Genomic DNA, 24,233 nt, shown 5'->3' on the forward strand with positions numbered 1-24,233 from the left:
TTGACATGTTGGAATTTATAAATTTATGGATTTTCGTTAATTCCCTAATTTTACAAGTTTTGAACTAAAAAAATATATTTTTTTATGTTTAGATTTTTTTGAGTTGTTAAATATTCTTAATATCTGTAAATATTTAAAAAAAATATTTTTTTTTATTTTAAATTTTTGTTTTTTTAAATACGTGAAATAGCTGTATTTTTTTATTTTAAAAATTAAAATTTGTATTTCAATTTTTTTACAAAAGAAATAGAAATTAAACTGTGATATTTTAAGCAAGGCCATTTAAAATATCCTTCCAAGTTTATTTTGCTAATGAACAATGTTTAAATTATGAGCTTTTTAAATTTACGAAACCACACACACTTAGATTTTTTAACCGAACTCGGTAGTTGAAAAATCGGTAAAGTTTAGATCGGTTAACAATCTGTCAAAATGAACAAAATTTTACCGAATTTTGGATGTACGATGAACAATTATGAACTTTATTACTAATTTCAGTATTTTTTTACCGAATTCGGTAATTTTCGGTTTACCGAACTGTTAAGCAATTGAAAATTCGGTAAAATTTTTCGAATTCTGTAAAAAATCTGATTGTGTAGAATTTTAATTTCAGCATTAAAAATTTTGAATTTTTTAATTAGTAATAGTAGCAGTTATTTTAGAAAGTTTTTTCTGCTCTCGTTTAATCGACTGAAATTTATGGAAGTTATTTCATCCAATTGATTGTATTGAATTTATTTGTAGTTGTAAGTCTCTCCAAAACTCTGCATTCTGTCATTCGTTAAGCAAATTGTATTCTGATAAGTACCTATAACAAATAAAAATGAATTGAATTGAATTGAATTTTTGAAGTCTAATGTTTTTTATTTCTGGATTCTTATTCTTTAGAATTTTTGGATCTATAATTTTAGAATTTATAAACGTTTGGTTTTTTTTATATTTCCATATTCTTGATTTTTTTTTCGTTTTTAAAGTATTAAATTCTGGGATTTTTTATTTGTTGATCTAGGACTTCGACATTTTAAAGTTCATAAATGTCTGGATTTTTTTTTAAACTGCTAGTTAAATAATTTTTGAGTTAGAAATAAATAATTTTTGATTTTTTATATTTTGAATTTTCAGATTTTTATTTGTTTTTTTTTTTGGTTTTTTATCTTTTTATTTTATTTTCAAACTTTAACAGTTTGCTTGTCCGATTTTTTTTTGCAAAGAGTCAACGCTTGCATGTCAAACGCAAAAAAAATGCAGGTTTGTTTGTTTGTTTGCCGTACTCTAATAACTCCTTCAGATAGTCGGAATAAAAATTCCGGTGAAAATCCGACCATATTTCGGTTTCCTAAGGTCCATCCTCGAAATCATTTACAAAGGAAAAAAAAAACCTGGATCGATTTGGGATCTAAAGTGGAGATAAAAGTGTCCAATAATTAGCTATCGTTGTCACAGGATAAGCACTTGAAATCTCAATTGTGTATCGAAAAATTACATTATTTCATGAATTTCCTAAATTTGAAACAAAATACAGTCCAGACTCGATTATTAGAAGTTTCGATTATCCGAAGGTTTGACTTCGAATAATCGAATCACGAAAAAATCGTATTTTTTTATTTTCTTGCTTTTAACATTAAATTCATGTTCTGCAACCCCATTTTTGTCAAATGTACTAATACAACCCAGAATGGTTGATTACCTAGGTATTAAATAAAAAAAATCCTTTTTTCAATATTTCATCACCGCCATATTGGTCATCACTTTAGAGTAATTTAGGGGTCCATTCTTAAGCTCAATAATCAAAAATAAGACAACGAAATTTTTTTTCCTGATTCGATTATCCGAAGTGAAATTTTGCCAAGGCCTTCAGATAGTCCCGTCTAACACAGTCCAGATTCGATTATCCGTAGGCCTCGGAAAAAAATCTTCGGATAATCGTATCACGATTATTTTTCCGTTGTCTGATTTTTGATTGTCAAGCTTATGTATGACCCCTTAACTACTCTAAAATAATTGCGAATTTAAAAATCCAAGATGGTGGCCAAAATGGCGGTGATGAAATGTTAAGAAAAGGCCTTTTGTACCTAAATAGGCAATCAACCACTCAAATTTGAGTAAAATGGGGTTACAGAACTCGAATTTGACTTTTATTTTAGAATATTTAAACGTTTAAACGTTTTGAATCTTTAAATAAACGATTCTAGAATTTTTATTTTTTTTATTTTTGTTGGGTTTAAATCTTAACATTTTTGAATTAATAAATCTGGAATATTCGATGACAAGGAAAAAACATTTTTTTTTCTTGATTCAATTGGGTACTAAAGCCCTATGTAAATTTTTATGTACAACGGTAAAAAACACGATCAAAAACCATTTCTGATCACTTTTTTCATTTTAATGCAAAAAAAATAATGACAAGACAACATTTTTTCGATGGATCAACTATGGTCCCCTTGAAACGAACTGTCAAGTAGGAGCTTTTCTGTCAAGAACAGGGTGGCCACCAGATTTCGATTTTCAATTTCCCGGTTTTTTCCCGGTTTTCTCCCGAGACCAGAAGAAATTTTCCGGAATGTTTTTAAACCAAATTTCAATGTTTTTTAGGCTAACGTTAGTATCAACATACTTTTTGAACGCATACATTTGGTTCAAAGTTTGAATTCATAAAGAAAGCTTTCAAATATCTTGAGGACAAAGTTAGTCAGTTGTAAACGAAGCCGTTTTTATTTGTTTCCAATCCAAACCTCTAATTTCCCTAATGATTGGAATTTTTCATCATCATGCTCTACAGATTTTACTAACTCAAAATAAATAAAAATAACGTTTTTATTTTTTAGAATAACATTAATCATTATTAGAAAGCCGGAAATAGAATTTATAAGAAAAGATTTGCAAAAATTGTCATCAACATTTATGTAAATTCTCGTAAATTTTCTTTGAAAAAAGGTTTTGTGAATTCAAGAAGAACGATTCTTCCAAGAATTATCAATTCCTGTGAATTAATTATTATTTTTTGGCTTAAATTATGTGAGTACTTTCTTTTTAAAAGTCTTTTTGCATCATTAGTCCAAACAAAAATTTATACACTTTGGCAGCAGTGCAGGAAAAGTGCCATACAAATATAAAAAATCGGTAGGTACCTTGAAATATTTTTTTAATAATCTCTTGTTTTTTTTAATGTTCGATCTTTAGTCTCGCAAAAAGTTTTTTTTTCGTTGACATTTTTATTTTCGTCAAATCTTACATTTTTTGAAGACTAATGATTGCAAAATAACTGAACTAGTGTAAAACGCATTTTTAAACATTTTTTCAATGTTGAGACAATGGCTTATTTTATAAATTTTTCTATTATTTGTTTTGCACTGCTGAATTTTTAATTGATGTTTGATTGAGACCTGAATTTTGAAGCATTGAAAATGTCGTTAAAAATGTGTTTCAATGCTAAATTAAATATGGTTGAAAAGGTAAATCTTGTTTCTAGAGTTGTTTAAAAACTTGTACTGGATAGGCCAAACAACGCCTTCAGTTTTCTTAATAAAGCTTCAAAATAAAATGTATTCCTTTATTTCTTTTAAACTATCTACTGAAAATGTCAATAAATTTGGAGATATTCCAATATTCCATATTTGTAAACCAAATTTTCATTTCCGCAAACATTTCCCATATTTCTTTTTGAATTTTATTTTATGTAAATTTCTGATGACGGACGAATTGTTTTTGAAACTGCTCAAAATATACATTCAAAAGATTTTCACGAACTGTTTTGATTTCAGATTTAAACATGCTATTTAATAGTACTTTTCAGAAGCTGTTGCTTTCTTCAAAAAATAATAATTCTTTTATATCTCTAAAAAATAGAATGGTTGAGAAAATTCTTAACTGCTTTCATTTTTGAACACTTGAACACTTCTTTTGGGGCCTCGGAAAATATTTTAAAGGTGTGTTTTTTGAGTGACAAATCTTGAACCTTAAATAAAAAAAAAAATCCTAATTTTAACCTTATGCAAAACTAGTATTTTAGAAAAGAAAGGTCGAATTGACAATATCCACATTATAAAACATAAGATATTTTTACTAACATTTTGAATGGTTTGAATACCTAAATGGTAGATGGCACAATTTACAAATTTGAAACAAATATTCGTAGAAGAAAAAAACTCAAAAACGGAGATATTCCAATATTCCATAATTGTAAACCAAATTTTCATTGCCGCAAACATTTCCCATATTTCTTTTTGAATTTTATTTTATGTAAATTTCTAATGACGGACGAATTGTTTTTGAAACTGCTCAAAATATACATTCAAAAGATTTTCACGAACTGTTTTGATTTCAGATTTATACATGCTATTTAATAGTACTTTTCAGAAGCTGTTGCTTTCTTCAAAAAATAATAATTCTTTTATAACTCTAAAAAATTGAATGGTTTAGAAAATTCTTAACTGCTTTCATTTTTGAACACTTGAACACTTCTTTTGGGGCCTCGAAAAATATTTTAAAAGTGTGTTTTTTGAGTGACAAATCTTGAACCTTAAATTTAAAAAAATCCTAATTTTAACTTTATGCAAAACTAGTATTTTAGCAAAGAAAGGTCGAATTGACAATATCCACATTATAAAACATAAGATATTTTTACTAACATTTTGAAAGGTTTAAATACCTAAATGGTAGTTGGCACAATTTACAAATTTGAAACAAATATTCGTAGAAGAAAAAACTCAAAAACGGTGGACTTTTCTTCAAATTCTTAAAATTGCTTAACGAATGCAAATTATAGGTTTATCATTTAAATATTAAAAATTCACCCGTTATTCACTGCACCTTAAATATGGTTGTAAGTTTGTTGCTTCAAATCAATTTGTTATTTTTTGTCTCTTAAATATTTTGTTTGGGACAAATGTCCGCCATTACGGGGTTTGTCTTCCGCACCACCTGAGACCGTTCGTGGTACTCCCAGGGGTACATGTACCCAAGGTTGAGAACCGCTGCTGTAAAGCAAACTATTTGCTATATTAAAAAAAAAACAACAAATTCACCAAGTAAAAATATCATAGGTTACATCAGAAAAAAAATCCATAGCCAAGATGCATGAGTTTATTACACAAATTCAAACAAAGTTTTCGCGAAGTCTTCATTTAAAATAACAGGAATAATATTCTATTTGAGAAAAGAACATTTTGAATACATTAAAGAGGCTTTTGTCAAATTTTATATAAACTAAAAATATTTTCCCGGTTTCTCGGTCGAATTCCCGAGTTTTTCCCGGTTTTTTCCCGGTTTTTTTCCCGGTGGATAAAAATCCCGGTTTTTTCCCGGTTTTCCCGGTTTTTTCCCGAGGTGGCCACCCTGGTCAAGAAGGACCGCGAGGTTAATTTTTTAAAATTGATTTAAAAATCCATTTTAAACTCTTTGTGGTCGTACAAAGGGTCATTGTACTCAGAAAAATAAGCTTTATCACTGTAAACAATAATAATAGAAATCTAAGCTTCATTTTAGGACCCAATTATCCGAAGTGAAGGCCTTTGGATAATCGAGTCTGGACTAAATGTTGCTCCATTTAATGTTTGGATCTATTATTTTTATGCTAAGATTTTTAAATTTCAAAATTATAGATTTTTGAATTTGAATGGGTTGGATTTTTTTAATTTATAAATGTTAGGATTTTTCAATTTTATAATTTTCTGAAATTTCTATATTTTTTTTTTTTGATTATTTCTTTTTTATTTGTTACTTTTGTTTATTTTGGTAATTTGTAAGTAAAAATTTTGAGATTTTAAAGTTTTTAAGTTTTGAATTGAATTTTGATTTTTCCCTGGGCTTTGTCATAATAAGTGTCATAGGTTTAATGCTTGTTTGGCAAATAGTATGATTTGATTCGATGTGGAATTAAAATCGAAGTGTTCAGTATATTGCTGAAGCTTCCATTTTTACACATGGACACCACTTCCCCCCCCCCCCCCCCCAAATAAAATAAAATACATAAATAAATATATAAATAAATAAATAAATAAATATTGAATTTCGATTTTTGGATTTTTGAATAAATTTATTATATTTGGTTTTTTTTATTTTATAAATATTTGAAAACGTTAGCCGTAATTTGTCGAAAAATATATCGAAAAAATATTAACGAATTATTACGATTGCGTGATGATTTTTCATCACGACTATTTGGCTATCAATTTTCTGATTCCCAAATAAAAATCATTTGGTTTTTGAAGAGAGTGAACAAAACACGTATGTAAGGTTTGGAGTTAATTCGTTTCATGACAATTGTATCGTTAGACTTGCACTTCTTCCTTCATCTTAAGCACTGGCCTAGTGGGTTATCTCCACAAAAAAAAAAACAATTTTAAATTTATTTTTAATGTATAGACTGATCTACAACGTCTTTGGTATGGAGGAAAAAAAATCAAATGTATTAGTTAGCGTCGGAAACGATTTCCTCTGGAATTTCCTTTTTTATATTAGTTGGTGCCTTCGACGTAGAAGCTTCATTCGCAGGTTGGCCATTTGTGTGCACTAGTACGTGCCGTTTTAGCTCAAAATTCGATCCGAAACGCTGAAATTTAAAATAAATCAATTGTTTAGTCTTGTTCCAAAATCAACCTCGCCATCTCTCACCATTTCACACGACTCGAAGTCGCACCGATACTTTCCACTGCGAAGATTCTCGTGTCGTTTCACGTGCTTGGTGCACGTCACCCGCTGCTGAAACCGCTCCGGACACTCGGGACACTTGAACCATCCGTCCTCGTCCTGCTCCAGCTTGATCGGAACCAGCCGTGGTCTTTCAACGCCCGCACTAGTGCCATGCTTCAGGGCCGCATGCCGGCGAAGTTCCGTGTTTGTGCCAAAGTTCGTTTCGCACGTTTCACACCGGAACCTGCCCTGCTCCAGGTCGATGTGCTTCCGGATGTGGCTCACGCAGAACGGACGCTGCAGGAACACTTTGCCACAGGACGAGCAAATAAATAAGTCGTTTTCCTCGATGACCTGATACGGTTTGCCGGTTTGCTTTAAGAGCTCCGATTTGTTTAGTTGGCGCGACTTTAGATTTTTGTTGCAGAAACTCTCCGTCAGCTTGGTAGCTGCTCGTTCATGACGTTGCAAATCGACTTGTTTGACGAAGCACTTGAAAATATTAAAAAGGAAATTATATTTTACCAAAAAAAAATAAGATTGTAAAATTTACCTTCAAACATTTCTTGCACTGATACCGCGCACTGTCCTTGATTTGGTGCCTACGAATGTGTGCTGCGCACGGCTGACGATGTTCAAATGTTTGCTCACATTGCGTGCATTTGAACCGCCCACTGGCGTCCTTTTCCAGCTTGGTCGTCTTCGGCGCTTTTGGCTCCTCACCGTGTTTCTCAATCGAGTGCTTCATCAACTCGGCATTTTCCGGAAAATACTGGAAAGATTACGTTGAAACGCATGTTTTGACCCATGCAGCAAAAATCGTTTAAACTCAGAGAATAAGTTTTGATTTGTTAGCGTGTAACGATTTGACAGCATTGAGACAGCACATTTTTGATTAGAGATCAACGAGCTGTCAAACCTGTACACGCTTTCAGGAACTTGATCGTCTCTTGAGTTTAATGAACTTTTGCTGCATGGGATAAATAATACGAAGAACCTTTCCAACCTTTTCACAAATTGTACACTGGAACGAGCCCTTCTTCATCGCTTCGTGCCTGCGAAAGTGGCGCATCACCAAACGCCGTTGCGTGAATGTTTTTGTGCACTCGGTGCACCTGAAGAGACCCTGCTCGTCACATTCACCGAGCTCGGTCGGTTCGGATTTGACCCGGCCGTGCTTGGCGGCCGCGTGCTGCGCGAGCTCCTTGTTGTCGGCAACATACTGAAAATAAAAAGGTTCCAAACGTTTTAAAACTTTAAAGAATTTTAAGGGTTGCAACTCAAATCGAATAATTAAAGCTTTTCACAAAAAAGTTAAATTTAACCATCAACATTGAGATATCGAGTGATTGGTATTTGTTTTTTTAAGGAATCATTTTTTTTTTAAACGTTCAAAAGTTTTAAGCAGGTAGCTAGAAACCTCCGAAAAATTAAAATATTACAGCAATCAAAATTGCACTTGATATTTTTAATCTAATCTAATCTAATCTAATCTAATCGAACACAAGCGCAGCCAGTCCGAAGAAAGCATCCGGGAAGAACTTATGGTTAGATTACGCCTCAAGTTCTTTCTTGTCATTATTAATGATTGCAGTACTTTCGAGAACCCCCGAAATGTATTACACTCACTAAAGCGGCCCGGCCTACTGCGTTGCATTAACCGCAAGAGACAGATTCTATGAACGGAACCCACATTTCATGGAATCATCAGGGGAAGAAGAAGAAGTGAGGACATACCGTACCAACCACTTCGAGTTATTTATAGAATATGGTGTGTAGTGTGTGTAGGGGAATTGTTGGGAAAGGGATTGTTGTATTATATAGTAAATGACCTTGTGACATTATTTCACCACTACGGATTAATTCACTCAAGGGTTGTCAACCCCTCGGTGGCCGAGTGGCTAAAGCATCTGACCACCAACCCAAAGGTGTGAGTTCGAATCCCACCTGATTCCATGCGTTTTTTGTTCATATTCAAAGTTCAATTATAGTCGAATAATTTCAAGGAGACCGGTCGGGAATCGAACCCGGAACCTTCCGCTTATGAGGCGGGAGTCGTAGCCATTAAGCCACGGGCCGGTCTCAAAAAAAAAAAAAATTGCACTTGATATTTTTAATAAAAAAAAAAAAAAAAAAAAATAAAAATAAAAAAAAAAAAAAAAATAAAAAAAAAAAAAAAAATAAAAAAAAAAAAAAAAAAAAAAATAATAATAAAAAAAAATGTTTTTTTTTTTTAATTTTTAATATTTTATAATAAGGCTTTCTAGTCAGAAATTTACCAACACACTCAAAGAATGTTTACATGGCAGCTGTGGGTTTGTTTGCATCAGATTTGCTATCTCGTTATACAGCAATTCCCCACGAAAACAGCATGATTCAAAAAAAAAAAAGTTTTCCGATCGGGCTCCAAATTTTTCTGGGGGTTCCTTGGCCGAAATAATTAGACCCGTATTTTTTTTTTTTTTTGCCATTAGAGTGACCTACGCTGTATTAGGGTGGTCCGAAAAATGGCAATTTTCGTCATTTTTCGCAAAAACCACTTTTTTCGAAAAACCCAGTTTTTATTTTCAAAAAATCGTATCTCAGAGTATTGAAAACATAAATTCACCATTTTTTGGTATGTTACGTGAAATTTTCCGAGGAATCCGATAAAAATATTTTCAGACATAGGCCCTTTGGTCACGAGACCTTCAAAACAGCATTTTTAGTTTTCATACGACCTTTTCAAATGTTAAGCTAGATTTTGGAAACTTCTTACTATTTTTCCCAAGTAGCCAAATTAATCACTTTTCTTTTGCATCTAAAAAGGGATGAAATGGCGCGGAGATATGATTTTTTGAAAAAAGTGGTTTTTACGAAAAATGACGAAAATTGCCATTTTTCGGACCACCCTAACACGGTGTAGGTCACCCTAATGGCCAAACAAAAAAATACGGGTCTAATTTTATCGGCAAAGGAACCACACGAAAAAAATTGAGCCCGGTCGGAGAACTTTTTTTTCGAATCATGCTGTTTTCATGGGAATTGGGTCCTAAAATGAAGCTTAGATTGCTGATATTATTGTTTACAGCGATAGAGCTTATTGTTCTGAGTACAATGACCCTTTGTACGACCACAAAGTATTTAAAATGGATTTTTAAATCAATTTTGAAAAATTAACCTCGCGGTCCTTTTTGACAGAAAAGCTCCTACTTGACAGCTCGTTCAAAGGGGACCATAGTTGATCCATCAAAAAAATGTTGTCTTGTCAAAAAAAAAAAAAATTGCATTAAAATGAAAAAAAGTGATCAGAAATGGTTTTTAATCGTGTTTTTTACCGTTGTACATAAAAATTTAGATAGGGCTTTAGTACCCAATTGCTGTATATATAGCAAAAATTTTTTGTCAGGCGACTTCTAGCTGTTTTTTTTTGGTACTGACCACCCGATATATCAGCCAACATATTACGCGGGGCTGTGACAGCTTGTTTACATCAGGGCAGTGTAACGAGGAGTTCGTCATATATTTTTGTCACTGGGCCTAGAAAGCCTTACTTTGTAAATTTTGTAATTTTTCTTCATTTTTTTTTAACTTTTAAGGTTTCCAGCTTTTAAACTTTGAAAAGAATTTAGTTTTTTGGGTTTTCAAATGTTGAAATATTTATACTTTTTATTATTTTTTTTTATATTTTAAATTATAAAAAAAAGTAAATTATAAAAAAAGAAATTTTGAACTTTTGAAAACAAGTTTCTAAATATCGAGATTGACTCGATCGTTATCCGTAATTTGTCGATAATAGAACAAAAAATTACGATTGATATAAATCAACAAGGCTATCGATTTCAGATTTCAAAATACTTAATTTTTTACAAAACACCGTTTTGCCTTACTAACTGAGGTAAGGCTATAATTCTGCTCTAAAAATGAACTCGTAGACCAACCTTCATGTATACTTATCGACTCAGAATCGAAAACTGAACAAATGTCGATTTTGCTCAAATTTTGGAATTCGATTCTGTTTAGAGTCCCATACGTACCTATTGATTTTTATTAAGTTTCGATACATAATTCAAAAGTTATGTACACAAATGTGTTTTGCATATATCCGGATCTCACTTAAATGTATGTAAACTATATCCGGATTCAACGTCCGACTCATCGTTGGTTATGTTATTGAAAATATGTCTCGAGTTATGACCAATTAAGTGATATTCGTGTACTTTTTTATAATCGAATCATGATTTTTTTTTTGTTGCCATATTTTTGTTTGTCGATATTAAGTATGACCTCTTAACTACTCCAAATTGATTTAGAAAAAAACGCACTTAATAATTTAATAGGCGATTTACTTTTCAAATTTTGCTAAAATGGGGTCGCAGAAATAAAATTTCATGTTAAAAGTAAAGGAAGTAGGGGAACAGCATCTAATTCCAGCGTGCCTCGAATGTTGGCAGGTCAGAACTTTGACATTCAATTAAAGCTTATTAAAAGCGTTTCCAACTGATATCGAGTGATAAATAGCTTAATGAGAAGTGAGCAAGCAAGTTTCTATCAACAGTTCTGCAAAATTAGTTTTTTAAATAGTGAAAATCAGCAAATTGGATGGAATTAGGAGCGAGTGCTTGACCTGCCAAACATACGAGAATTTCCCCTATTAGACTACGACAAACAAACAAACTTTTTGACAGTTGGTCAGTTTTCCTGCATTTGTTTGCAGAAACGTCAGCCTGCATACATTTGGCTTTGTTTGCGAGTTTGCCGCAAACAAGTTTGTTTGTTTGTTTGCCATAGTCTAATAGCTCCTTAAGAAAAAAAAACAATGAAAAAAATAGTCGTGATTCCGAAGTCTCTTACAAACCTTCGGATAACAAGGACTGCACAAAAAAAAAAACAAATTTTAGCTTGAAAAGAGTTTCCGGTGTAAAACACTAAAATTTTCACAAAATACCTTATTTTTTTAATATTAAAATTTTGATTATTTGGTATCAATTGACGGAAAATTTTGTGAAGATTAGTTTCTAGCTTAAAATGCAAAAAAAAAACCATTATTTTATAACCAGTCAAAATAAATGTTGATTCAAAAATAGTATGTACCCAATTTTTTTTTAAACTTCAAGCACTGCAAACTATTACAAATAAGTGTGCACTGGGTTCTTGATTCCGAACTGTTAAAGAGATATTACAAATTCCAGATTTTTGGAGGACTTGGAAAGCCAAATTTCAGATAATTACCAATCCACACGCTTCACACTGGAACGTGGCTCGTGCTTTTGTGATATGCACGCCTATGTGGCGAACACAAGTGTCGTGTTGTTGAATCAGCTTCAAACACATAGGACACTTGAAAAACTCTTCTCCGTTCTGCTCCACAACGATCGGATCCGTGCCCAGCTCCTCCGCCTGTTTCTCAGTAAAATCCAGCGTTGCAAAGCGAAACTCCGGCCGGCCCAGATGCGTTCGGATGTGTTGGTCAATCAGGTGCTGCTGGGAAAACGTTTTGCTGCACGTGGAACATTTAAAGGTGCCGTCTTCCTCCTCCAGCACTATCGGCCTATAGTCGCAAATATTGAGCTCCAAGTGTCGTTTCAAAGAGGTTCCATTGGCAAAGAACTTGTCACACTTTTTGCACCGATGCCGCTTTCCGTCCGGTGTCTGCCCTGTCCTGTGCTCCTCCAAATGCTCCTCAAAGCTCTCCTTGTTATCGCACACCGTATCGCACGACCGGTACCGGCACTTGTACTGCAACGTCAACTTGCCAATCCCTCCGCCGTGAACGTTCTGCTGGTGTCGGTTCAACTCGCGCCGCGTCGCGAAAATTTTCCGGCACGGTGCGCACACGAAGCGCTTGCTGTCGAGGTCCCGGTGCCGCTTGCGGTGCATCTTGAACGAGATCGCCACGTCGAACTGCTTGTCGCACTTGTCACAGCGGAACCGTTTTGGCGCACTTTCAGCCTCCTCCGAAGGTCGCTCACTTTTTACACCTCCGTGCATCCGCCGTTCGTGTGTGTCCAACGCGCCTGCCGTACCAAAAGGTTTCTGGCATGGCGCGCACATGAATCGCTTGCTCTCCAAGTTCCGGTGCTTCAGCAGGTGCTCGCTATACGAGCGCTTCGAGGTGAACTGCTTGTTGCATTTGTCACAGCTGAAGGCAGGTTCTTCCGTGACGACCTTATCCAGAGGCTCCTCCTCCTCCAGAGGTTCATTTTTGATGGTAATTTCGTAACCGTATGCCGAGATGACTACGTTCTCGTGGGATGTCGGTTCCGGGTGTGGGTGCTCATCCTCCAGGATCAGCTCTTCCTTCACAATTGTTTCAGTGTGGAATTGTGGACAATCGACCCCTTCTTCTAGTTTGATTTGAGCTGACATTTTGACAAGAAGCTAAAAATTCAATCAAATGGAATTAAACTTCATCAAATTCGAAGTCAAAATAACGCGAAACGTACGTTTTCTTTACTTTCCATGAGCCTCTAAATGATTTATCACACGAAACAAGACCAGGTGCTTGTTCAAAAGTTATCTAATTTTTTTTTTGGCAAACTCAAAAAACTGACATCACTTGAATGTTGTTGTTTATTCGATGCACGATTAAACTGAATTGCTCAAAAGTAAAAACAAATTAAACCACCCACACTGTATAACTGAAAATCGCACGGGGTGGAATTTTACCCAGATCTGTGTAAAATTTTACACAGATCGCTGGCTTAAAATATATATTTTTAACCATTTCTGTGTTATATTTTACCCAGATCTGTGAAAAATTTTACTCAGATCTGTGTAAAATTTTACACAGATTGCTTTTATAAAATTACACAGATTTGACAGACAACGGCTGAACACAGATCTGTGTACAAGGCTTTTACACAGATTCTGTGTATTCCAGGTTTTGGGCAATCTGTGTCAAATTTTACACAGATCTGTGTTATCTGAATTTTGCGTGTAATCGCAGTCGAACTGAAAAAATCGTATGAAAAAGTGCGAAAACGAACTCAGCAAAATGTGATTTTCAGTTACAGTGCACCAATCCGCTTACACTTCGACCAAGTTCTACTCAAAATTCGAGTAAAATTAAAGTGATTTGAATCCACTGACTTTCTATGGTATTTTAACAATTTGTGGACATCCAAGCATTTTTCACAAGTTTTCAATGCTTTATCGTTGTGAACAATAATATCACAAATTTAAGCTTCATTTTAGGACCCAATTCTTTAACTCTTAAATTCTTAAATTCTCCCTGGGCCTTGTAAAGTCAGGGCATGATTTGATCCTAGTGCATTAGTTAAAATTTGGGTATATACCTATTCTTTTTTATAAGCACTATGGACACCACTTCATGCTACGAGAACTCGCTTTGCTGCAGCCCCAGGGCATAAGCGTTGACCGATAAGCTGTCTTCGTGAACTAGGTAGTTCTCTGATAGTGAAAATATCACAATTGCACAAGAAACCACTGCTTCTGTGACTTTTTCACTATCACAATGTGGGATTTAGGTGGGACTTCAGGATAGTACACTCAACCCCCGGTGGTTGGTCACTTTTTCGTTTGACACTTTTTTAGTTTGTACCCCGTTGGTTGGTCAAAGTCAAACTAAAAAGTGACGAACTGTCACTTTTTACACGGCGCTCACGCACACTATTAAAACAAACGTTTGGTAGTGTGTGTGAACTCCGTGTAAAAGGGGTGTCAAACTAAAACGTGACCCCGTTCGTTTGACAACAGTTGGTGTCAAACCATCGGGGTTTGAGTGTATAATTGATTTGTTGCTTAGCATAAGCATTTAAAATAAATCTGTATTCTTTCAAAATCTATTTAAAGTTAAAGTTAGTTGCAATTGTTAAGCTAGAGTAATGCTGTCAATAAACTTTAATTGATGTAGACTACTAGGCATATTTTATGTCAAAATTTTCATAGAGTCTCGATCAATCAAAAATGTTATGATATCGGACAAAATTCATTGATCTGTTGAACTAACGGTTTTCGGATTAGGTTTGTTTCGACCATTGTTGCGAATCGAGGAACTACGGATTTTTTGTTTAGCTATGAACATTAAGTTTAGAAGATTTTAGATTAAAGTTTTGATTTTCAATTGAAGTTAGTTAGCAAATGAATATTTGGACTTTTATGAATAATTGAACATTTTGGACTTATGAATAACACACAACTGCGGATTTATTCTAGAGTCAGATCCATACAGCGTCAGTGTTTATTTGGTCGAAGTGTACTAATTCATTGGCAGATCTGATTCTAGTTGTAATGTACGACAAGACTACTGACGGACGTGACAGGACGAGGGCCCAGTTTAGAGGTTTCAACATTAACGATGTGCGGCTGGATCACCCTCAAAAAAAAAAATCTTAAAATCTTAAATTCTTAAATTCTTAAATTCTTCAATTCTTAAATTCTTAAATTCTTAAATTCTTAAATTCTTAAATTCTTAAATTCTTAAATTCTTAAATTCTTAAATTCTTAAATTCTTAAATTCTTAAATTCTTAAATTCTTAAATTCTTAAATTCTTAAATTCTTAAATTCTTAAATTCTTAAATTCTTAAATTCTTAAATTCTTAAATTCTTAAATTCTTAAATTCTTAAATTCTTAAATTCTTAAATTCTTAAATTCTTAAATTCTTAAATTCTTAAATTCTTAAATTCTTAAATTCTTAAATTCTTAAATTCTTAAATTCTTAAATTCTTAAATTCTTAAATTCTTAAATTCTTAAATTCTTAAATTCTTCAATTCTTAAATTCTTAAATTCTTAAATTCTTGAATTCTTGAATTCTTAAATTCTTAAATTCTTAAATTCTTAAATTCTTAAATTCTTAAATTCTTAAATTCTTAAATTCTTAAATTCTTAAATTCTTAAATTCTTAAATTCTTAAATTCTTAAATTCTTAAATTCTTAAATTCTTAAATTCTTAAATTCTTAAATTCTTAAATTCTTAAATTCTTAAATTCTTAAATTCTTAAATTCTTAAATTCTTAAATTCTTAAATTCTTAAATTCTTAAATTCTTAAATTCTTAAATTCTTAAATTTTTAAATTCTTAAATTCTTAAATTCTTAAATTCTTAAATTCTTAAATTCTTAAATTCTTAAATTCTTAAATTCTTAAATTCTTAAATTCTTAAATTCTTAAATTCTTAAATTCTTAAATTCTTAAATTCTTAAATTCTTAAATTCTTAAATTCTTAAATTCTCAAATTTAAAGATTATTAATTTTGGCGAGAACTTCGGGCAATAAAAGTACGAATTGTTTAAAAAAAAAAATCCTAGAGCTTCGTTTTTTTTTTGAGTTTTTTTAATTTTATACTTCGAAATTGGTTTAATTGCAAAAATAAATAATTTTAAAAATTTTGATTTTGAAATTCATCAAAAAAGAATTTCAGATTTTTTAATTTTAAATGTGTAAATGAATAAATTTGCATGCATATTCGTATGTTAAAACTTTTGAATACATGTTTAATATTTTTAAATTCCTCAATTCGAAAAAAAATGCTTTTTTTATTTGAAATTCAATTTTTATTCGCATTTTTGTATTTCTTTTTGATTTATGGATTTCTTAATTTCTGTGCTTCCAAATTTTTAAATCACTAATATTTTAAATTTTTTGAATTTCACTACCCGAAAATTGAATTCTGTTTAAATTTATTCCTTTAGTTAACTTTATTTCAAACACAACATAAATGCTGTCCTTTTAATTTGAAGACTCTGCGTTTTAAGATTCGGCATTTTAAGACAATTAGGAATTTGCTATATTATAATATCGAATACGAAATATTTTCAGTCGCATTTAAACAAGCAAATCCAAAATATATTGCAAATAAGTACCGAAACGTCATATGCCACTTCACAAATCGTGACCCTTTCCTTTACCGTTCCTTGGGCGTTTTGCGTTCCTTTCGAGCTGCGTACCGGCCTTAAAAGAGAAATGCTGTTTTGTTGTGAAAATGCTAGTGGCCATGGCTGATTTGAACTTAAAACAATTATTTTGACGAAAAGGACAATTAAATTTCACTCAAAGTTGTTTGCAATGATGCGAAATAAAGGATTTGTAGACAAATACCCGCTTAACATTATAATTTTATTGAATTTTTCATCAAAAATCCTTTAGAGGGGAAGGGGTCCGCTAATGGATAACATACCGTGTCAGTTTTTACAATTTTATTGAACTCAAATTTGCCCATATACATTTTACAGTTTTTATGTTTCATAAAGTAGTTGGTTTGGAGCTCGGAAGGAACGTTGTTTAAGAAAAATTGCGCATACTTTTCGTGAGGCATATTTTTAAAATCTTTTAATCGCAGGAATAAAAAAATAATTTTTGATTTTTTAATTTTCAGTTGCAGGAAATTTCAATTTTCAATCTCTAAAAATATTTTTTTGTCCGCCATTATTAAATGATTTTTATTCTTTTTTTATTTTTTGCGGTTTATCAACGCTCGCACTGGCGCCTTGCTCTTGGCCATGCTTCAGGGCTGTATGTCTACGAATCTCCTTGTTTGTGCCAAAGTTCATTCCACACGTTTTACACTTGAACCTTTCCTGCTCCATGTGAACATGCTTCCGAATGTGGGCCAGACAGCACCTACGCTTCAGGAACGTTTTGCCGCACGTCGAGCAAATAAATAATCCATTTTCTTCTATCGCGTGATGCTCTTTGTCCCTCGCTTTGTCCGTTTTCCTGGCGAGTTTCGTTTTGTTTAATTGAAGCGACTTGACATTTTTGGTACATAAACTTGCTGTCTGAGTTGTAGCAACACGTTCATGACGTACCAGTTCCTCTGGTTTTACGAAACACTTGAAACAAATAATAAAAAGTACTTTATATAACAGAAAAATATCTCAAATTAAAAAAAAATTACCATCAGACATTTTTTGCACTGATACCGTCCACTGTCCTTAATTTTGTGTTTACGGATATGTGCCACGCACGAGTGGCGAAGTTCAAATGTTTTCTCACATCGAGTACATTTGAAGCGCCCACTGGCGTCCATTTCCGGCCTTTCGGGCTTTGGCACGATTAGCTCCTCGTCGTGTTTCTCAACCGAGTGTTTCATCAACTCGGCTTTTCGGGCAAAGCACTGGAAAGATTAAATTGAAAGGCACATTGCAGTTCTTTACTCATGCTTACTGAACATTGACCGTTTCAACACAAGCAGAAAAAAGCGTTACTAGACATAAAATAAGTTATGTTCTGTTAGCGTGTAACGATTTGACAGCGTTACAGCTGTCAAACTTTACACGCTCTCAGGAACTTGGTCGACTCTTGAGTTTAGTGTATATACTTTTGCTGCAAGAGATGAATAATTAGGAGAAACTTTCCAACCTTTCCGCAAACTTTACACTGGAACGAGCCACTGTTTAACACTTCGTGTCTGCGAAGGTGGCGCATCAACCCATCACGTTGCGTGAATGTTTTTGTGCACTCGGTACACACGAAAAGGCCTTGCTCGTCACTTTCACCGAGTTCTACCGGATCGGATTTGACCTGGCCATGCTTGCTGGCGGCGTGCTGCACGAGCTCCTTTTTGCTGGCAACATACTGAAAATATACATTTTTGATTTAGATGAATTGGGCATTCCAACTGTTTAAAAAAAATACCAATCCACAAGTTTCACACTGGAACGTCGCTCGTGTCCTTGTATTATGCGTACCCTGATGCGTTCGGATGTGTTGGTCAATCAGGTGCTGCTGGGAAAACGTTTTGCTGCACGTGGGACATTTGAAGGTGCCGTCTTCCTCCTCCACGACTATCGGCGTCGAGTCGCAAGTCTTGAGCTTCCAGTGTCTTTTCAAGGACATTCGTTTATCGAAGATCTGTTGAGGTAAAAATTCCTGATTATTACGAGCGATCGTAAAGCGATATTAACTTTTCACCTGGTCACACTTGTCGCACCGATGTCGCTTTTTTTCCTGTCTTTGTTCTTTCCTGTGCGCTGATAAATGCTTCTCGAAGCTCTTCTTGTTATTGCACACCGTATCGCACGACGGGAAGTTGCACTTGTACTGCAACTCCAGCTTGCCCTCGTGCATTTGCTGGTGTCGGTCCAACTCGCTCCAGTTACCAAACACTTTCTGGCAGGGCTCGCACATATATCGCTTGCTGTCGATGTTCCGGTGCCTCAGCATGTGCTCATTATACGCGCGCTGCGTGGTAAAGTTCCTACTGCATTTGTCACATCTCAAGGCAGATTCTCCCGTGACGTAAAACTGCTCAACGGGTTCATCCTCCGCCTCCTCCAGTGGTTCATTTTTGATGGTTATTTCTTCGCTCTCGTTTGGCAGCTCATCCTCAAGAATCAGCTCTTCCTTCACAATGGTTTCGGTGTGGAATTGAGGACAATCGACCCCATCTTCCGTTTCCATTTTAGCTGACATTTCCGCAAAAAGCTTGTCTTCGTGTTTCCAAAAACAAAAGTCAGTTAGTTAGTTATGCCGTGACATTACCGGAATGGGGCTGAATAACGCTGGCCATGTTAGTTTAGTTCACCGATAGGTACTAGAAATTCAATTATGTGTTTGGGAAGCGCTTTTTCAGTAGACGTTGCATTCTACGTACTCCTGTCAGTGCTTGGCAGGGGGTGGCAACCCGATTTCAGCTGAAGTAAACTGACAGCAGTCTTCATTGGTACGGTTGTCAAATGAGAGCTCACATCAAAAGCACGAGCTGTCGAGTGGTAGCCCATAGGAAGTAAATAAATAAAAAAAACATGAAAAATACCGTCATTTATGGTCCTGATGGCAAATTCTATTATATTATTGGCGATTCAGTTTCAAAATTTGTTGAAAATTGATATTGAAAAAAGTTATTATTTTGTTTACCTTTTTTCGCATTTTTTTCTGTAGGTCGATCAAACAGTGCGTCCGTACATACACTGAGAATCACAAGGAGAATCAGCATAACTTATTTTTAAAGATTGCTTCAATACATTTGTATGGCATTCACGCAAAATTCAGATAGCACAAATCTGTGTAAAAAAAATACAATGATTTGACAATTTTAGTGGTGATTATTGCATTCGATCGTAATATTACGATCGTAATTTCTCGACTTACGATCGACATATCTCGATCTACTATGGACAAATTACGACTTACTATTGACTTACTTACTTAAAAAATAACAAATAAGAAATCTAAATAAATTTATTTTTAATTTCAAACAATGAAAAAACTTCAAAATATAAAAAAAATATTTGAAAAATTTCAATAATTTTATATTTTTTTTATATTTAAAATGCATTGGAAAGAGAAACTCTTAAAACTTAAGAAAATTTAAGGGTTGGAAATTTTACTTGTTTAATGAGACATTGCCAATGTTTTTTTTAATGTCATTACTGTAGTGAATGAGTGTGGCAGAGAAGAGTGAGAGAGAGAGAGAGTGAGACGAGAGAGTTCGTGAATCGAAATTAGAGAGCAAGAGATATCAGGTCAAGCGAGAGAGGCGTTGAAGATGTGTGCGTGAGGAAACGAGAAATAAAGCAGTCGTGTGTTTTGCTTGGACTTGAAACGACGTGTTGTTATTCCTGATCCGTAATATTGTGAAATTAAATGTAATATCGGGCTTCAGTCACGACATTGGCGCAGTAAAAGCTCCCGTCGCGGTCTACGTACATTTTTTTCTTTTGTTTTGTGAAAATTAAGTGTTCCATCTAGATTACGGTGGTGACTTGTGACAAATTCCGAAGAAGCTGCTTGCTGCCGAAGTGCGCCAAGATGGCGTCGGCGTTTTCTTGCAGTGGCTAAGGAGTAAAATTGTGAAAGTCTGCAGCAGAAAAATTGTGCTGGTTTAAGGTCGTCGGATTAAGGGTGATGCGATATTATGTGCAGGTAACTTTGAAGGAGCTCTTCGAGCAGGAGCATTTCGACCGAAATTTGTGGTAACACAGACATCAAATGTTTTGACAGAATTTTCCCGCAAAGGTAAGACGTTCAAACTCCTGGTCGATGTAGGACCGACCCCTGTGCACATCTTCTTCTGAAATACGCTCTATTATCGGACCGATGTCAGGCTGATGTTGGACAGTTAATCAATGTGAATGTTGATGCGGAGTGACGATTAGACTTAATCTTGATGGAGTGCAGGCGCAATCAGTGCTCTGAATGAGTGATCTAAAAGTGATTATTTGTTTTGGTTCTGCTATGTACTGCCGGTTTATTGTGGCTTTTACTTCACTGTCAGGAATGTTTGGAGCAGGGATGCCAGGTTGCCAGATAAATCTGGCATTGCCAGTTTTTTTGAGTGGCAATTTGTAAAATTTTATTTTTTTTTATTTCTTCCAGACTTGGTTGAATTGAAGTATGATGTTTATTTTGTGAAGCTATTAATGCATAAAAAGTGAAAATACACAATTTTTGAACACTGTTTCGCTCACTACTTTGAGAAAAGCGGCTTGCCAGGTTTTTGCCAGTTTTTTTGCCAGATTATTTTCTGTTCAGACCTTGTAACCCTGGTTTGGAGAACCAACGTTCTGCTTGCTGGTGACTTATTTTGTTGACACATAATGTAGTTGTTTTGATAATGGGGCATTAAAGAATGCGATGTTGGTTAGCCATGGCTGAAGGCAGAATTTGCGTGTAGTGCGTGTTTTCTATATGATGGTTGTGTCGTAAAGTGTGAACGGGTTGATTCTGTGTCAATGGCTGTCAATGTCAGTGTCACCAGCTACAAAAAAAAAATGAGCAAGTGTTGAGTAGGTTGACTGAAATATCGCATTGAGTTCTAAGAGAATCAATTCTTTAATATGAAAATGTAAGAAACAAAGGCAAAAAAAAAATTATCACAATTAAAATGTTTCAATGGTTAAGACAACTTGTCAATAGTCGTTGGACTAAACATACTTTAAAAATATGAAGCTAATAGATAAAAAAAAATCAGGGTTTTTTTACTCTGTGGAAGTAGAGCATAAATGTTGAATTTATAGGCTTGAGGCCCCAGCGAGGGTAGAGCGGGGATGATAAATTTTGAGCTTGAATTTTCTTTGACGCTAGAGCGTTGGTGATTAAATTTTTGAGCTTGAGTCCCCTGTGAGGGTAGAGCATAAAAGTTGAATCTTTAGGCTTGAGTCACCTGCGAGGGTAGAGCGTGGATGATGAATTCTTGAGCTTGAGTTCCCTTTGAGGGTAGAGCGTGAAAAATAAACCGTTGAGCGTGGATGATGAATTTGTGTGCATGAGTTCCCTTTGAGGGTAGAGCGTGAAAATGAACCTTTGAGCTTGAAAGTAGAGCATAGATGTTGAAGCTTTAGGCTGGATGATGAATTTTGGAGCTTAAGTTTCCTTTTAGGGCAGAGCATGGATGATGAATTCTTCAGTTTGAGTTCCCTTTGAGGGTAGAGCATGGACAATATACCTTTGAGCTTAAGTCCCCTGTGAGGTTAGAGCGTTGGTGATTACATTTTGGAGCTTGAGTCCCCTGTTGGGGTAGAGCGTGGATGATGTAACTTTAAGCTTGAGTCTCCTGTGAGTAGATGTTGAATCTTTAGACTTGAGACCCCTGTAAAGGTAGACCGTGAATGATGAATCATTGAGCTTGAGTCCCCTGTGAGGTTAGAGCATAGAAATAAACCTTTGAGCTTGAGTCCCCTGCGAGGGTAGAGCGTGAATGATGAGCTTGAGTCCCCTGTGAGGGTAGAGCATGGAAATAAACCTTTGAGCTTGAGTCCCCTGCGAGGGTAGAGCGTGAATGATGAGCTTGAGTCCCCTGTGAGGGTAGAGCATGGACAATATACCTTTGAGCTTAAGTCCCCTGTGAGGTTACACGGAGAAAAAAGAGTTCCCAAAATCGTGAACAAGCGTTCATGAAAATGGGAACCACGAACAAAGTGTTCAAATTTCATGGTACGTTTTTCAAAATCGTACCATGGGATTTGAACACTTTGTTCGAGGTTCCCATTTTCATGAACGCTTGTTCACGATTTTGGGAACTCTTTTTTCTCCGTGTAGAGCGTTGGTGATTACATTTTGGAGCTTGAGTCCCCTGTTGGGGTAGAGCGTGGATGATGTAACTTTAAGCTTGAGTCTCCTGTGAGTAGATGTTGAATCTTTAGACTTGAGACCCCTGTAAAGGTAGACCGTGAATGATGAATCATTGAGCTTGAGTCCCCTGTGAGGGTAGAGCATGGAAATAAACCTTTGAGCTTGAGTCCCCTGCGAGGGTAGAGCGTGAATGATGAGCTTGAGTCCCCTGTGAGGGTAGAGCATGGAAATAAACCTTTGAGCTTGAGTCCCCTGCGAGGGTAGAGCGTGAATGATGAGCTTGAGTCCCCTGTGAGGGTAGAGCATGGACAATATACCTTTGAGCTTAAGTCCCCTGTGAGGTTAGAGCGTTGGTGATTACATTTTGGAGCTTGAGTCCCCTGTTGGGGTAGAGCGTGGATGATGTAACTTTAAGCTTGAGTCTCCTGTGAGTAGATGTTGAATCTTTAGACTTGAGACCCCTGTAAAGGTAGACCGTGAATGATGAATCATTGAGCTTGAGTCCCCTGTGAGGGTAGAGCATGGAAATAAACCTTTGAGATTGAGTCCCCTGCGAGGGTAGAGCGTGAATGATGAGCTTGAGTCCCCTATGAGGTTAGAGCATGGAAATAAACCTTTGAGCTTGAGTCCCCTGCGAGGGTAGAGCGTGAATGATGAGCTTGAGTCCCCTGTGAGGGTAGAGCATGGAAATAAACCTTTGAGCTTGAGTCCCCTGCGAGGGTAGAGCGTGAATGATGAGCTTGAGTCCCCTGTGAGGGTAGAGCATGGACAATATACCTTTGAGCTTAAGTCCCCTGTGAGGTTAGAGCGTTGGTGATTACATTTTGGAGCTTGAGTCCCCTGTTGGGGTAGAGCGTGGATGATGTAACTTTAAGCTTGAGTCTCCTGTGAGTAGATGTTGAATCTTTAGACTTGAGACCCCTGTAAAGGTAGACCGTGAATGATGAATCATTGAGCTTGAGTCCCCTGTGAGGGTAGAGCATGGAAATAAACCTTTGAGCTTGAGTCCCCTGCGAGGGTAGAGCGTGAATGATGAGCTTGAGTCCCCTGTGAGGGTAGAGCATGGAAATAAACCTTTGAGCTTGAGTCCCCTGCGAGGGTAGAGCGTGAATGATGAGCTTGAGTCCCCTGTGAGGGTAGAGCATGGACAATATACCTTTGAGCTTAAGTCCCCTGTGAGGTTAGAGCGTTGGTGATTACATTTTGGAGCTTGAGTCCCCTGTTGGGGTAGAGCGTGGATGATGTAACTTTAAGCTTGAGTCTCCTGTGAGTAGATGTTGAATCTTTAGACTTGAGACCCCTGTAAAGGTAGACCGTGAATGATGAATCATTGAGCTTGAGTCCCCTGTGAGGTTAGAGCATAGAAATAAACCTTTGAGCTTGAGTCCCCTGCGAGGGTAGAGCGTGAATGATGAGCTTGAGTCCCCTGTGAGGGTAGAGCATGGAAATAAACCTTTGAGCTTGAGTCCCCTGCGAGGGTAGAGCGTGAATGATGAGCTTGAGTCCCCTGTGAGGGTAGAGCATGGACAATATACCTTTGAGCTTAAGTCCCCTGTGAGGTTAGAGCGTTGGTGATTACATTTTGGAGCTTGAGTCCCCTGTTGGGGTAGAGCGTGGATGATGTAACTTTAAGCTTGAGTCTCCTGT

The 24,233-nt window shown here is 35.4% G+C and overlaps 3 protein-coding genes across 4 annotated transcripts in view; 1 reads left to right on the top strand and 2 right to left on the bottom strand.

Moving 5' to 3' along the window:
* Nucleotides 1-24,233, top strand: part of LOC120432606 (RNA-binding protein Musashi homolog Rbp6) — a 1,179,690-nt gene that overhangs the window by 374,882 nt on the left and 780,575 nt on the right. The window lies entirely within an intron of this gene.
* Nucleotides 6,057-13,187, bottom strand: LOC120432612 (zinc finger protein 845-like). The gene is made up of 6 exons (XM_039597860.2): nt 13,056-13,187; nt 11,842-12,990; nt 7,637-7,852; nt 7,184-7,402; nt 6,613-7,122; nt 6,057-6,550 (listed from the first exon to the last, which is right to left on the bottom strand). The coding sequence occupies exons 1-6, from the start codon at nt 13,071-13,073 to the stop codon at nt 6,410-6,412; spliced, it is 2,253 nt and encodes a 750-aa protein (XP_039453794.1). The 5' UTR covers nt 13,074-13,187; the 3' UTR covers nt 6,057-6,409.
* On the bottom strand, nt 17,006-19,159 carry LOC120432615 (zinc finger protein 600-like). The gene is made up of 5 exons (XM_039597862.2): nt 18,486-19,159; nt 18,210-18,425; nt 17,934-18,149; nt 17,470-17,688; nt 17,006-17,404 (listed from the first exon to the last, which is right to left on the bottom strand). Exons 1-5 carry the CDS (start codon nt 18,984-18,986, stop codon nt 17,012-17,014), a joined length of 1,545 nt encoding a protein of 514 aa, XP_039453796.1. The 5' UTR covers nt 18,987-19,159; the 3' UTR covers nt 17,006-17,011.

This window comes from Culex pipiens, chromosome 3 (assembly GCF_016801865.2).
Source record: "Culex pipiens pallens isolate TS chromosome 3, TS_CPP_V2, whole genome shotgun sequence".
Classification (NCBI taxonomy): domain Eukaryota; kingdom Metazoa; phylum Arthropoda; class Insecta; order Diptera; family Culicidae; genus Culex; species Culex pipiens.